At 41.0% G+C, this 14,629-nt stretch overlaps 1 protein-coding gene across 1 annotated transcript in view; it reads left to right on the forward strand.

Annotated features, from left to right (window-relative positions):
- adarb2 (adenosine deaminase RNA specific B2 (inactive)) overlaps positions 1–14,629 on the forward strand; it is a 190,792-nt gene that overhangs the window by 144,136 nt on the left and 32,027 nt on the right. Inside the window, exons 6-7 of the mRNA XM_060922521.1 lie at positions 742–916; positions 13,463–13,644. Of these exons, the coding sequence (XP_060778504.1) occupies positions 742–916; positions 13,463–13,644 (357 nt within the window). The remainder of the gene's footprint in view (positions 1–741; positions 917–13,462; positions 13,645–14,629) is intronic.

The raw sequence follows: 14,629 nt of genomic DNA on the forward strand, positions 1-14,629 counted from the left end.
ATCTGGGCTCTGACTGGACCAATTCAAAATATTGATCATCTTCTGAAGCCATTCCTTTGTTGACTTTTGGATCATTATCATGCTGGAAGGTGAAACTTTTCTCATTCTTCTTTCTGATCTGCTGTCGAACAGAGGCCTGCAGCTTTTGTGCCATAATTGGTATTTGGACCTTTCCATGATCCCCAGTCCCAGCTGAAGATAAGTTGCTCCATGGCATGATGCTGCCACCACCATGCTTGACCATGGGTATGGTGTCCATCAGTTGATGAGATGTCTTGTTTTTTTCCCCTAATCATATCCATACAGTTCTACCTTGGGCTCAACAGACCATGATATATTTGCTGAATAGTTTGGAAGAACTTCCATCTAGCCACCCTACTCCATAGACCAGACATGTGAAGAATACAAGAGATTGTTGTCACATGCACTGAGTGACAAGAACATGGAAGTATTTCCTGCAGCTCCTTGAATTCTTCTGTAGGTATCTTGGTAACCTCCTTGATAAGTTTTCTTCTTCTCCTTTCAACAGTTTTGGAAGAATGGCCTATTCTTGGTCACCATGTCACCATGGTGCCCTGTTCTCTTCACTTGTTGATGATGGCCTTCATGGTGTTCCTTGTGTTCCATGGTGCATCTAATGTTATAGTATGGTTGAATTTACTGCTTCTGGATTAACACCAAGTCTCTGTATGATGTTCATGCTGTGTGTGTGGGTTTTTGTTTGTTTGTTTTTTAATCCAGTCTCGGTGCAGAGCAGCAGACCGGTGGTGAAGAAGTTCCACAGCCATCTGCGGAGTAAGATCGAGTCAGGGGAAGGCACATTGCCAGTCAGGTGCAGATCAACCATACAGACATGGGACGGAGTGATGCAGGGCGAGAGACTCGTCACAATGTCCTGCACCGACAAGATAGCCAGGTGTGTACTGCATCTACACTCAATGCACACACATCTGGAGTGTTATAACAGTACAAACATCATAGATTGAGATAGAGTGTCACATGGACAGTCTAGAACTGTACAGGGTTTTAAAACAGTTACACAACAAGTCAAGCTCAAAGCATGTCAGTGACCTCACCAATATCCAGCACTGATATCCATCACCAAGGTCCAGCACTAATGCCCATTCCTAAGGTCCAGCACTAATATCCATCACCAAAGTCCATCACGAATATACATCACTAATATCCATTACCAAGGGCTATCACCAATATCCAATACCAAGATCCTTCACTAATGTCCAGCAATAATGTCCATCATTAATGTCCAGCACTAATATCCATCACCAAGGTCCATCACCAATATCCAGCACCAAGGTCCAGCACCAAGGTCCAGCACCGATATCCATCACCAAGGTCCATCACTAATGCCCATCCCTAAGGTCCAGTACTAGTGCCCATCACCAATATCCATTACCAAGGTCTATCACCAATATCCAATACCAATATCCAGCAATAATGTCCATCATTAACGTCCAGCATGAATATCCATCAACAAGGTCCATCAGCAATATCTAGCACCGATATCCATCACCAAGGTCCAGCACTAGTATCTATCACCAAAGTCCATCACCAATATCCAATACCAAGGTCCTTCACTAATGTCCATCATTAATGTCCAGCACTAATGTCCATCACCAATATCCAGCACTAATATCCAAAACCATGGTCCAGCATGAGTATCCATCACTAATATCCATCACCAATATCCAGCACTGATGTCCATCACCAGTGTCCATCATGAAGGTCCATCACTAATATCCAGCATCAATGTCCATCACTAAGGACTTTCTTTCTTGACTGTCACTCTTTTTGTAGATAATACCATTACTCCTTTCTTTCTTTCTTTCTTGACAGTGTCACTGTAGATAATACCATTACTCCTTCCTTTCTTTCTTTCTTTCTTGACTGTGTCATTCTTTGTAGATAATGCCATTACTCGTTTCTTTCTTTCTTTTTCTTGACAGTGTCACTCTTTGTAGATAATGCCATTACTCGTTTCTTTCTTTCTTTCTTTCTTTCTTTCTTGACAGTGTTACTTTGTAGACAATGTCATCACTCATTACTTTTTCTTTCTTTCTTGACAGTGTCACTCTTTTTGTAGATGATGTCATCACTCATTTCTTTCTTTCTTGACACTGTCACTCTTTTTGTAGATGATGTCATCACTCATTTCTTTCTTTCTTTCTTGGCAGTGTCATTCCTTTTTAGTTAGTATCATTACTCACGAATTCTTTCTTTCTTTCAAAGCATTATCATTCTTCAGAGTGCTGTTATTTTATTAATTAGAAGATAAAGACTTCATTAAACAATATCAGTCATCGTTAGGCAAAGAATCACAATCACAGATGAAAACATCACTCGGTGATCACCTGATCACTAAACCCCATCCAGAGTTTGAGTTAAGTTTTTGCTTCAGCGTGTTTAAGTAAATGAGCTTTGTGTGGGTTTTAGTGTGTGTGGTGTATTTTAGATTGACCTTTGGGTCTTGACCTGAGGAACTGCCTTTGCTGTTCAGTCTGGAGGTGACGTGTGTTTATGAAGTGTAATTATAAACACTGTTCATATTGTCTGAATAAAACCTCTTCACAGTCTCTGTTTATAAAGGAGAAAAAAATGTGTTTGTCTCATACGTATACATTACAGTACAGCAAAATGTTCTTCTTTTCTTCGTCCAGTTTGTCAGAAAGTTGGGCTCACACTCTCATGTTCATGAAGGTCAGATGGATAAGAAGGGCTAATATTGCGAGTTTGAAAAGCGAAATCTTCTTTAGCCCCTGTTAGTAAATCAATTTGCAAGATTTTTGCAGGTGTTATTGAGTTTGCGTAAGACTGACACACATCCCTGTCCCGGTGTAAAGTGAGGTCACAGTTCGGACTCGAGGTAACAGCGAGCCGCTTCGTTAGATTCCACACAGCATGCGTGCGAGAGAGAGAGAGCGAGAACTCAGAAACACGTCCCTGGACACGTGCACTCACATTGATTTAAGGTTTATCTTTATTAGAGGATTAGTTTTTATGAAGGCGTGTTAGCTCTGTTTAAACAGCCCTCTTCTTTCTGCTGTGTTTTAATGAGGGATGAAATGCTGGCGTGATATTTGTCTTTAAGGAGAGTGAGGAAGCCTGCAGGTCAGCACCGCCATCATTTAATGACCACTCGTGTTCAGAGGAGCAGCCATGATAATCCTGCCGTAATGAGTTCCTATAGTGGATATGTCCTGCTTTAATCTGAATCCTCCTGAGAGAGAGAGATGAGGAGAGGAAGAGAGAGACAGATAGACAAAGAAAGGAGGAGGCGTGAGAGACAGACAGACAGATGAGGAGAGAGAGAGAAACAAAAAGTATGTGAGAATTCTCTCCGTCTCTCTCTCTCTCTCTGTTTCTCTCTATCTGCCTGTCAGTTTCTGTCTGTCGGTCTCCCTCTGTCTGTCTGTCTGTCTGTCTGTCTGTTTCTCTCTCTCTCTTGGTCTGTCTGTTTCTCTCAGTCTGTCTGTCTGTCTCTCTGTCTGACTGTTTCTCTCTATCTACCTGTCAGTTTCTCTCTCTGTCTGTCTGTTTCTGTCTGTCAGTTTCTCTCTCTGTGTCAATTTCTCTCTCTCTCTCTCTCTGTCTGCCTGCCTGTCTGTCTGTGTCAGTCTCTCTGTCTGTCTTTTACTCTCTCTCTCTCTCTATATATATATATATATATGTGTGTGTGGTCATCTGTCTACCTCTATCTTTTTCTCTTACTGTCTCCCTCCTTTCTCTGTGTCTTGCTCTATCTGTCTTTCTTTCTCTCTGTCTCTATATATCCTCTCACTCATACACTGTCTGTCTGTCTCTTACCTTCACACACACACACGTCTCACATGTTCACACCCTTTCTGCAGACTTGGTGAACGTGAGAATCTCACACAGTACACACACACACACACACACACTCACACACTCACAGCTGTGTTTGCATTTATTACCATATGCTTGATTTAATTACGACCATCAGCTTCCCTCTGTTTGTCTTTGTTGATGTTCAGCTTCTTAAAGGTCTTTTAGTGCAGGAGAACCCAGCTGCGGTTCTGTGTGTCAAACAGTGTCATCATTCTTATATCATTCTTTAAGAAATTATTTATCGCATCATAAATTTTTTTTTCCGATTCTCAGCTCTTCGCTTTTTAGGTATTTTTAGTTTTTAAAACAGTCACATGATTTTATCTTAATTAAAAATACTGAGTGAATAGGTACAAATGTGTGTGTTACAAATGTGACGTAATGACGAGGTAGTTCTTATCTGTTTATCATATTTTGAAATGAGGCAATTAAGTCAGGAATAAACCACTTCAGCAGTGGCGTGGTGGTGTCAGGTGAAGCCGATTGTCATCCTTTAACATCATGTCCTGAAATGTTTCATTCCTCTGACAAAACAGCAAATTCCTAACAGTTACAATTTCTTCATAATTAAAGGACTATGGTTTTTTTTTTATCCGTTTAGAGTTACATTTAACATCGTGGAATGTCTGCAAAACTAAAGATCAGTGATTAAACATACATTTATCATAATCTTATATTATGTGGAGCATCTGATATGTCACTGTCTAAGTCATTACTATACACACACACTGGCCACTTTATTAGGAACGCCCATCCACCTGCTGTTTGATGCAGTTCTCTAATCAGCCGATCCCTTGACGGCAGCACGATGCATCAAATCATGCAGATACAAATCAAGAGCTTCAGTTAACGTTCACAGTGTTCAAACATCAGAAAGGGAAAAATTGTGATCTCAAAGTGTGACTTTCTTTCACTGTGGAATGGGTGTTGGTTTGAGCCAGATGGACACAGAATGGTGCGAAAAACAAAAAAACATCGAGTTGAGTGAGCGACGGTTCTGTGGGTGGAAACAAACGCCTTGTTGATAAGAGAGGTCAGAGGAAAATGGACAGATTGGTTCAAGCTTTTTTGCCAGGAAGGATATAGTAACTCATATAATCACTCTTTACAACCGTGGTGAGCAGAAAAGCATCTCAGCATGCAACAGCAGAACAGAAGAACACACTGGGTTCCAGTCCTGCAGCCAACAACAGGGGTCTTAGAATCAAGAACAAGTTCCTATTAAAGTGGCCAGTGAGTGTAAAAGATAACGTATAAGGCCCCGGTCACACCGCCCGAACTTTGCTGGAGCGTTCCTTGAACGGTAGGGAGGGGGGGCCGAATTTCGACAACGCTCGTCACCGCGCACAAAATGGGGAAAAAAATCGAAAACACGGGCGTTGGCTTAGCGGTGCACCGCTGAAGCTGGCGTTGCTTTAGCATTGGTTTAGCGGTGACGCGAGCGTTGGTATAGCGGCGTTCTGCGCATGCGGGCTTTGGCTCGGCGGGGGTATAAAGTTGGTTTATATGCCGCTATAGCGGCATACCGCTTGTGACTACGGAGCTGAACGGATCGTTTTGATACAAGTTCTGATAGAATTTTGATAGAAGCTCCACCATCAGCTTGTCATACAGTCCATGTTCAGGCCTTCTCAGTATCCACTGTCTGACCCACACAACTCTGTCTCTCCTTCTTCTCTCTCTTCTCCTTTTTTTTTCTAGTTAAAATTCTTATTACTGTTCTGTTGTCTGTATAGCTTTTCCCCTTTTTTCACTGTTGTTTAGTTGATCTTATCATATTTTTATCTATAAAAACGTTTGTTATTAATATTATTATTTATATTACTTTATACTTTTTATTATCATTCATATTACTTTATTTTTTGTTTATTGTTTGCTGTCAGTCAGATTATTTCTATTTTCATTATGTTTTTGCTGTCTTTTCCTTAATGTTATTATTATTTGCTATTATATTATCTTTATCATTATTTAATCATTTAATATTTACTATTAATATATACAACATTTTACTTTATAATTGTTATCCATAGGTACTAGTCATACTTTTTGAAATCAAATTTTATAATCAAATTCCAGTCTAGTCTATACAATGCATTTTCATTGTCTACTAGTCTAGTCAATTTAAGTCAATTTATTATTATTATTATTATTATTATTATTATTATTATTATTTTCACCATTTACATAGTACAGTGAGTCAATATTAAGTCAAATCATAATGTTGCCATTGCTGTTTTACGTGTTTTAATGGGACCACAATGGAAATAAGTGCTTGCGCTTTCTTGTGTAATCCTGATTTTAATGTATTTTGTACTTCATTTTACATTATGATCGAATAAAATAAAATCAAATCAAAAAATCTGTCAACAGCTTGTTGCAATCTGAGGAGGTTCTGATTCTGCTGCTGGACTAGTGCACCAATCATAGCAAGTCTCTCAGCATCCATGGTGATACAGTTTTACTGTAACTTTGAGCAAATTCGATATAGATGAGGTCTGAACTCAACGGCAGCTCGATTCCAAATGAGCTCCTGGTCCATTTCTCCCCGTATTTATAGCCAAATTCTGGTCCCGCTCCGACACCTCTATACCAACGCCAAACCAAAGTTCATCACCGCCATGGATAGCTGCTTCAACGCCCGACACCGTTCCAGCAACCCCGTGTCCGCTCGTAAAACGCTTACAACCGCTCCACCGAAGTTTGTGCAACGTTTAATCGCCGCCCGGGCAACGCTGGCGAAGCAGCGGTGGTCCAGCGTTCAAGATTTCTGCGTTGGCCTAGCGGACCCAAGCGTCCACGAACTTGCGTCTAGCGGTGCCAAACTTTGACTGGGCGTTGGTGGAGCGGGGCTGAACTTTGCCGGGGCGGAAAATTGCCCCCTCCTCACCGCTCGCAATATTTTGTGCAGCTCAAAACTTTCGGAGCGGTAGCAGAGCCCCTCGAGAAACATCAGCGGTGGCCGAGCGTATACGGCGTTGCTTTAACGGGAGCCAACTTTTGTTAAACGGTGGTGAACGGTTACGAGCGGTGATGAATTTTTTTCACCGCTCCAGGAACGCTCCAGCAAAGTTCGGGCGGTGTGACCGGGGTCTAAGAAGAAGAACAAACCCATTTTCATCAACTGCTATCCTAGAAAATTAATCAACACCTTCTGACCAATCACATTTGAGAATTCAACAGTCCCTGATTGTCCATCTTTATCAATGGGGAAGCAACAAAAGCTGCGTTTTTGTTTTGTTTTGTTTTTTCCCTGAGGCAGTAATATACAGGGAGATGATTGAGCGGAGTGGATGTTTAATTAAACCAACGACGGTTTTAATTGAAGGCCTAAAATGGTTTGGCAGTGAATATGATGCTTTCTATTGCGTTCGGAGTTTTATGTAGATGAACATTTTAATTTAATGGCCTCGGAGTGAAGGAGAGACAGGCATAGGGAGATAGAGGAGGAAAAAACAGAAAGAGAGAGAGAGAGAGAGAGAGAGAGAGACCCCCCTCGTCCCTCGTTTAAGTTCATACACAAGCCAGATGGCTGTCTTTTCTTGCATGAGATTAAAAGATGTTTCTAATTCACAGCGTTGCATCCTGAGCAAATGGATATCACAAGGCTAAATCATTTCTCCCCCTCAACGACACACAGCAGGGAGAACGAGGGAATAAAGAGCGAGATCTCTAACTCTTCCAGCACACATACTCTAGGTGTGAGAGAGGATCTACAGACATGACACCGGGGTTCACAGCGCTATGTCAGGGACATCATTGTTCACTTTGTGGGAAAAAAAAAAAACCACTCTGTGTTAATTGACTGCTCAGGGAGCCAAAAGCTAGAATGGCTCATTGTTATTAGAGATAAACAGAGGTGTGATCATTACTGACATGACAAAAAAGGCATTAATTAAAACAAAAAAAGAGTGGAGGAGAAAAATAGAAGCATTGTACAGGATGTGTCAGTGATCATCTCTTTTGTAAATGAATTATCTTATGAGTATAAGGATACAAGGAATAAGGAATAAACAGAATGTGGCATCCCATTATACACCCCCAATTCCAAAAAAGTTGGGACGCTGTGTAAAACATATCTAAAAACAAAATGCGATAATTTGTAAAATCATGGAAACTCTATATTTCATTGAAAATAATACAAAGACAACATATCAAATGTTGAAACTGAGAAATTCTATTGTATTATTTTTTGAAAAAGAAATGCTCATTTTGAATTTGACGTCAGCAACACGTTTCAGAAAAGTTGGGACAGGGGCAACAAAAGACTGAAAAAGTTGTGTAATGCTGAAAAAAAAACTAATTTGGTTAATCAGCAACAGGTCAGTAAGATGATTGGGTATAAAAAGAGCATCCCAGAGAGGCGGAGTCTCTCAGAAGTAAAGATGGGGAGGGGTTCACTGCTCTGTGAAAGACTGCGTGGACAAACAGTGCAACAATTTAAGAATAACGTTCCTCAGTGTAAAATTGCAAAGAATTTGGGGATCACATCATCTATGGTACATAATATCATTCAAAGATTCAGAGAATCTGGAGAAATCTCTGTGTGCAAGAGACAAGGCTGAAAACTGACATCGGATGCCTGTGATCTTCAGGCCCTCAGGAGACACTGCATTAAAAGCAGACACGTGTCTGTAGTGGAAATCACTGTATGGGAAGAGGAACATTTCAGAAAACCATCATCTGTGAAAACACTTCATTACTGCATCCACAGATGCAAGTTAAAATCAGATATAAACAATATCAGGAAACACTGCCACCTTCTCTGGGCCCGAGCTCTTTTACGATGGACTGAGGCGAAGTGGAAAATTGTCCCGAGGTCTGATGAATCAAAAGTAGAAATTCTTTTAACAAATCATGGACACCACGTCCTCCAGGCTAAAGAGGAGAGGGACCATCCGGCTTGTTATCAGTGCACAGTTCAAAAGCCAGCATCTGTGATGGTATGAGGATGCATTAGTGCACATGACATGGGTAGCTTGTACATCTGGGAAGGCATCATTAATGCTGAATGATATATCCATGCTTCAGAGTAATATGCTGCCATCCAGACAAAATCTTTTTCAGGGAAGGCCTTCCTTCTTTCAGCGAGACAATGCCAAACCGCTTTCTGCGCATATTAAAACTGCATGGCTCTGTAGTAAAAGAGTCCGGGTGCTAAACTGGCCTGCCTGCAGTCCAGACCTGTCTCCCATTTAAAACATTTTGTGCATTATGAAGCGTAAAATATGACAAAGAAGACCCCGAACTGTTGAGCAACTGAAATTGTATATCAGGCAAGAATGGGACAACATTTCTCTTTCAAAACTACAGCAATTGGTCTCCTCAGTTCCCAAACATTTACAGAGTGTTGTTAAAAGTAGAGGTGATGCAACACAGTGGTAAACATGCCCGTCCCAACTTTTCTAAAACATGTTGCTGACATCAAATTTTGATGTCAGTACTTTTTTCAATTAAATATAGGGTTTCTATGATTTTGCAAATAATCACATTGTTTTTATTTACAGTTTACACAGCGTCCCAACTTTTTTGGAATTGGGGATGTAGTTTTTTTTTATTTGTTCATAGTTACATTTCAGGTTGTCGAAGCTTATCTTAATCGTTATTTTAAAAACATTACTGAAAAACCGTAACGCGTGAACACCTCTACTAAACTAAACTAACTCTGACACTGGAGACTTCTTCCATCAACGATAATTAAACATCGCCTTCTAGAAAACTTCACCATATCAACAATTACATGTTTTAACCCATGTGTCCTGCATACAAATCCTTAATGTTGTTACGATAGAAGCAATATTTTTTATTAGAGCAAGCATATTAATATACTGTATACCTATGATTAATCAACCAGTCAGAATCAAAAAATTCAGCAATACAGTACAGTAGTTATTCATACATTCAAGTTGAAGTGAAGGCCATACGGTGTAATCACTTTATTATAAAATATGTGCAGAATGTGGGCAGCACGGTGGTGTAGTGGTTAGCACTGTCGCCTCACAGCAAGAAGGTCCGGGTTCGAGCCCCATGGCTGGCGAGGGCCTTTCTGTGCGGAGTTTGCATGTTGTCCACGTGTCCGCGTGGGTTTCCTCCGGGTGCTCCGGTTTCCCCCACAGTCCAAAGACATGCAGGTTAGGTTAACTGGTGACTCTAAATTGACCGTAGGTGTGAATGTGAGTGTGAATGGTTGTCTGTGTCTATGTGTCAGCCCTGTGATGACCTGGCGACTTGTCCAGGGTGTACCCCGCCTTTCGCCCGTAGTCAGCTGGGATAGGCTCCAGCTTGCCTGCGACCCTGTAGAACAGGATAAAGTGGCTAGAGATGATGAGATGAGATGAGATGTGCAGAATGTCAGGATCTAATTGCACTTTGTTCGCTCTTGTGTCTCATTCCCAAAGCAGGTGACTCTGCCTTTTTGTGCACAGAGTCAACATATGCTAATTCACCCTGTACTCAGTGTATGTTATGCTAATATGGGTTTCACATTAATGAAGACAATACTGGCTGTGACAGGCAGGTGTGTGTGTGTGTGTGTGTGTGTGTGTGTGTGTGTGTGTGTGTGTGTGTGTGTGTGTGTGTGCATTATCATCTTTTTTCCACATGAGGCCTTGGTACATCAAGGTGTATTTAATAATCAGTGTGTTCTCCATCATGGTCTGGTCAGGTAAGTTTCCTCTAATGACTGTAAAAAACATTGGATGGGGAACGGTGTGTCTCCATGCCCTTCACTTCTATAGAAATGAAGCCAAAATTCCTTCCTCATGTTGTCAAATTTGGAGCCAGCATTTGCCCAGAAGAGATAATGGTCAAATTCAGGTCCTCTGTACAAACCCTTAATGTTGTTACGATAGAAACTGTAACTTTTTTTTTATTAGAATGAGCATATGAATATATACCTGTGATTAATCGACTAATCAGATTCAAGAATTCAGTGATATAGTACAGTACTTATTAATGCATTAAATCTAGACGGCCTTTCAATTTCATAAAATCGGTGAAATTTAGTTCACTCTGAAATGTGGTCATTGTGATATATGTTTATTTCTGTAATATCTCACAAAATATCAGGCCATTCTGTGGCTGGGAAGTTATTTAATTTGAGGGGATTAAATAAATAATGTGCACGCTCGCTTCTTGCAGTCAAGCAGACAGAGGAAGTCCGTGTGTGCATGCACAGGTTTACCTTTCAGCGTCGTCTTCTTCTTCTTCTTTTGGGTTTTACGGCAGCTGGCAACCACAGTGTTGCACTGACAGTTCCATCATTCTGTCGCTAAACGAACAGCTGATCACACCGAGGTGCTCGCTGAGCGCCGATATTTATTAGTTTGGTCCTGCGTTTCCTTTCCTTCGTATATAACATAACGTCTTTTCTTCTCGCTTTCCGTTACTGTAGTCGGTCTTTCACGTTTCATTCGCACACTCACGTCCTCCATTTTTCTCTCCTGTTTCAAATCTGTATCCCACAATGCCTTGCGTGAATGGGGAAAGCCCACCACGTCATGCGTGGCGTAGTATCTTGAATTGGGTCATGGTGAAGCAGGAAAAAATAGCAGAGAATTTAGGGCCACGTGGCTCTAAATTCATTAATTGTTCTATTTTTAAAAAAACTAATAAAATTTGAAGTCTGTGATTCGAACTCAGTAGAGTTCAGTCCACTAAACAAAAATAATTGGGCGTCAGGAAAATTCTTTTTATGACCTACACTTGAAAAATCTGAAAGGCAGTACAGCTTTCAGGTTGAAATGAAGGCCCTACAGTGTAATACACTTGGCCGTATATTTGATAGGCCCACCTTGTTCTCCCAATACCAAGGTCCAGTGTGTCAGAAAGTCTGTCAATCACATCATTCCCAAGTGTAGCCACGGCTAATTAATTTATAACAGAATAACATTTTAAAAACTAATTTGTAAGTGAAAATTTAAAATGTGTAAATATCACACTTGGAAAACTAACTGTTTGAAATATACACTGGAGCTGGAAAGACAGTTTCGATGAGAAAAGTGACAGAGAAGATAGCCTGTTTTGTCATTGAAACACACGGGAATGAGTGAAGCTACATGTTATACTGCAGTCAGCTAGCAGGGGCGCTAGACTTGTCTTTCCTTTACTTTTTGAGACATTAAGCTTTACATGTTTTTTTTTTTTTTAAAAACAGCCATTGGTTTTGGGCGGCACAGTGGTGTAGTGGTTAGCACTGTCGCCTCACAGCAAGAAGGTCCGGGTTCGAGCCCCGTGGCCGGCGAGGGCCTTTCTGTGCAGAGTTTGCATGTTCTCCCTGTGTCCGCGTGGGTTTCCTCCGGGTGCTCCGGTTTCCCCCACAGTCCAAAGACATGCAGGTTAGGTTAACTGGTGACTCTAAATTGAGCGTAGGTGTGAATGTGAGTGTGAATGGTTGTCTGTGTCTATGTGTCAGCCCTGTGATGACCTGGCGACTTGTCCAGGGTGTACCCCGCCTTTCACCCGTAATCAGCTGGGATAGGCTCCAGCTTGCCTGCGACCCAGTAGAACAGGATAAAGCGGCTACAGATAATGAGATGAGATGAGACATTGGTTTCATCAATAAACAAAGATCTGTCAACTGACTGACCAAAGGTCATTACATCACATTACATTACATTACAGGCATTTAGTAGATGCCACAGTGACAGACAACAAGTGCAGAAGTCCAGTACACGAAGTGCTGAACTTCCAGACAAGAAAGTCCTAGCGCCAACCGAACACGTGACAGAATAACACTTAGTGTAATATTCTGATGAAGTACCAGCAATCAGCAACCAGTAAAGGAAAACAAAACAATTAAACCATACAAATGAGCTGACAAAGTACAACTAAATGGAGAAAAATAAAACTCCAATGTCTAAAACGAAGTCATCATGACCGGGCGAGACTGCACACAGCCTGGGTTGGTCAAGACCGTTATGCAAATCTCATTCAAAGCTTTGTTTATGCATCAGAAGCAAAGGATTCTGAAGCTTGTGGCCTGAAAAGTGTGCAATACAATAACCAGAACGTCAAGGATGTAGTCGCTTGACGTTCTGATTAGATTAAAATCACCTCATTTTTCTCTTTAAATGATACATTTTCTCAGTTTAAACATTTGATATGTCATCTATGTTCTATTCTGAATAAAATATGGAATTTTGAAACTTCCACATCATTGCATTCCGTTTTTATTTACAATTTGTACTTTGTCCCAACTTTTTTGGAATCGGGGTTGTATGATAGCAGGAGAATAGCAGTGAATAACATTAAACACGAACAGATAGCTAATCAGCTGTATGATTTTCAGCCCGATATTTGTATCACAGAGAAAAATCACATGGTGTAAAAGACAAATTTGAGATCGGTGATTGTCGAATGCATAACGTGACATGCACCAGCAGCCATTTTAGTGCCGTTGCTACCAAAGACAGCGAATAGCTGTCTTTGGTAGAGACAGCTAAAGAAAAGGCAAAGATTTTATTGAGATCATGTTGTACAATGTGACAAAAGAAGTTGTTCAATAGTTGTTTGCTACAGTCAGTTCACTCATCTACTGCATTGCTTAACAAATAATGACTGCCAATATTCGCTCTGTGTGTTTGTATGTGTGTGTATATAGGTGGAATGTGCTCGGCCTCCAGGGAGCGCTGCTCAGTCACTTTGTCGAGCCTGTGTATCTGTACAGCGTGACGGTAGGAAGCGTGACACACACCGGACACCTCTCTCGAACACTCAACCAGAGGATGGAGCGTCTCGGCTCACTTCCTACCTGCTACCATCGCAACCAGCCTCTACTCAGCGGTACGAGAAGTTCACACACACTCACACACACATATTACACTACACACACTAATGCTGACATTCCTGCACTACAGAGGGGACGGTCCCTCCCGCTCCAGCACAAGACATACATGGCAATGTATAGCAGCTATAGTCATGTGAAAAAATAAGTACACCCCATGGAAATCATAGACTTTACTCAGCATATTTAAACAAGCAAACATTTCACTCTTTTGATCCAATACCTATAGATAAAGATGGTCTACTTGAAAAAAAAAACAGCAAGTAAAATTAATAATAATAATTTTTTTTTTCAGGGTCAGGTTTCCATCAAATCCTGCGCTCTGATTGGCTGGCGAGTGGGTCCGTATCCTACAATACGGACCGCAGTTACAGACCCCGGTTACGGACCTCTGGCGACTCGCTCGTTCACAACAACAAACATAGTAGCATTTTTTGTCAACATTTATCTTTTTTTAATAAGATTTATTTATAAAATTATCAAAAATCTTATAAATTTTTGCCAGCATTTCTCAGAAGAATAGCATTAATTTTACAGCATGGATAGCGATAACGACAGTGTTCACAGCGAAAGCGAGTTTTACTACCCTGAGGAAGAAGAAATAAAAGAAAACATTTCAGGAGAAAGCTAAAAACCTGTAACTTGCTAACGCCGAGCAAAAACATGGCTGAATCCTGAATGACTCAATTTTGTATAAATAGGGGACTACATAGGCGGCAAAATGTAGTTTTTTCCCCTGGTATGAAAGTGCACTTGTATACCGAGGAGGAAGCAATTTGCATTACAGCCGTGAATGAGGATTCAAAATGGCGGCTCGGCTCGGTTTTCCCTTTCGGGCGCTCTCGTTTTCTGTTAGAATTTGGTAAAGAAAAAAATAAATATATTATTTACCAGCTTAAGGTTGGTCCGTATGGTGAAATACCGTGACCTCGGCCCAGAGGGCCTCGCTCAGTACTTTCAAGACCTCGGTCACGGTATTTCACC

The sequence above is a fragment of the Neoarius graeffei genome, chromosome 5 (genome assembly GCF_027579695.1).
Source record: "Neoarius graeffei isolate fNeoGra1 chromosome 5, fNeoGra1.pri, whole genome shotgun sequence".
Taxonomy (NCBI): domain Eukaryota; kingdom Metazoa; phylum Chordata; class Actinopteri; order Siluriformes; family Ariidae; genus Neoarius; species Neoarius graeffei.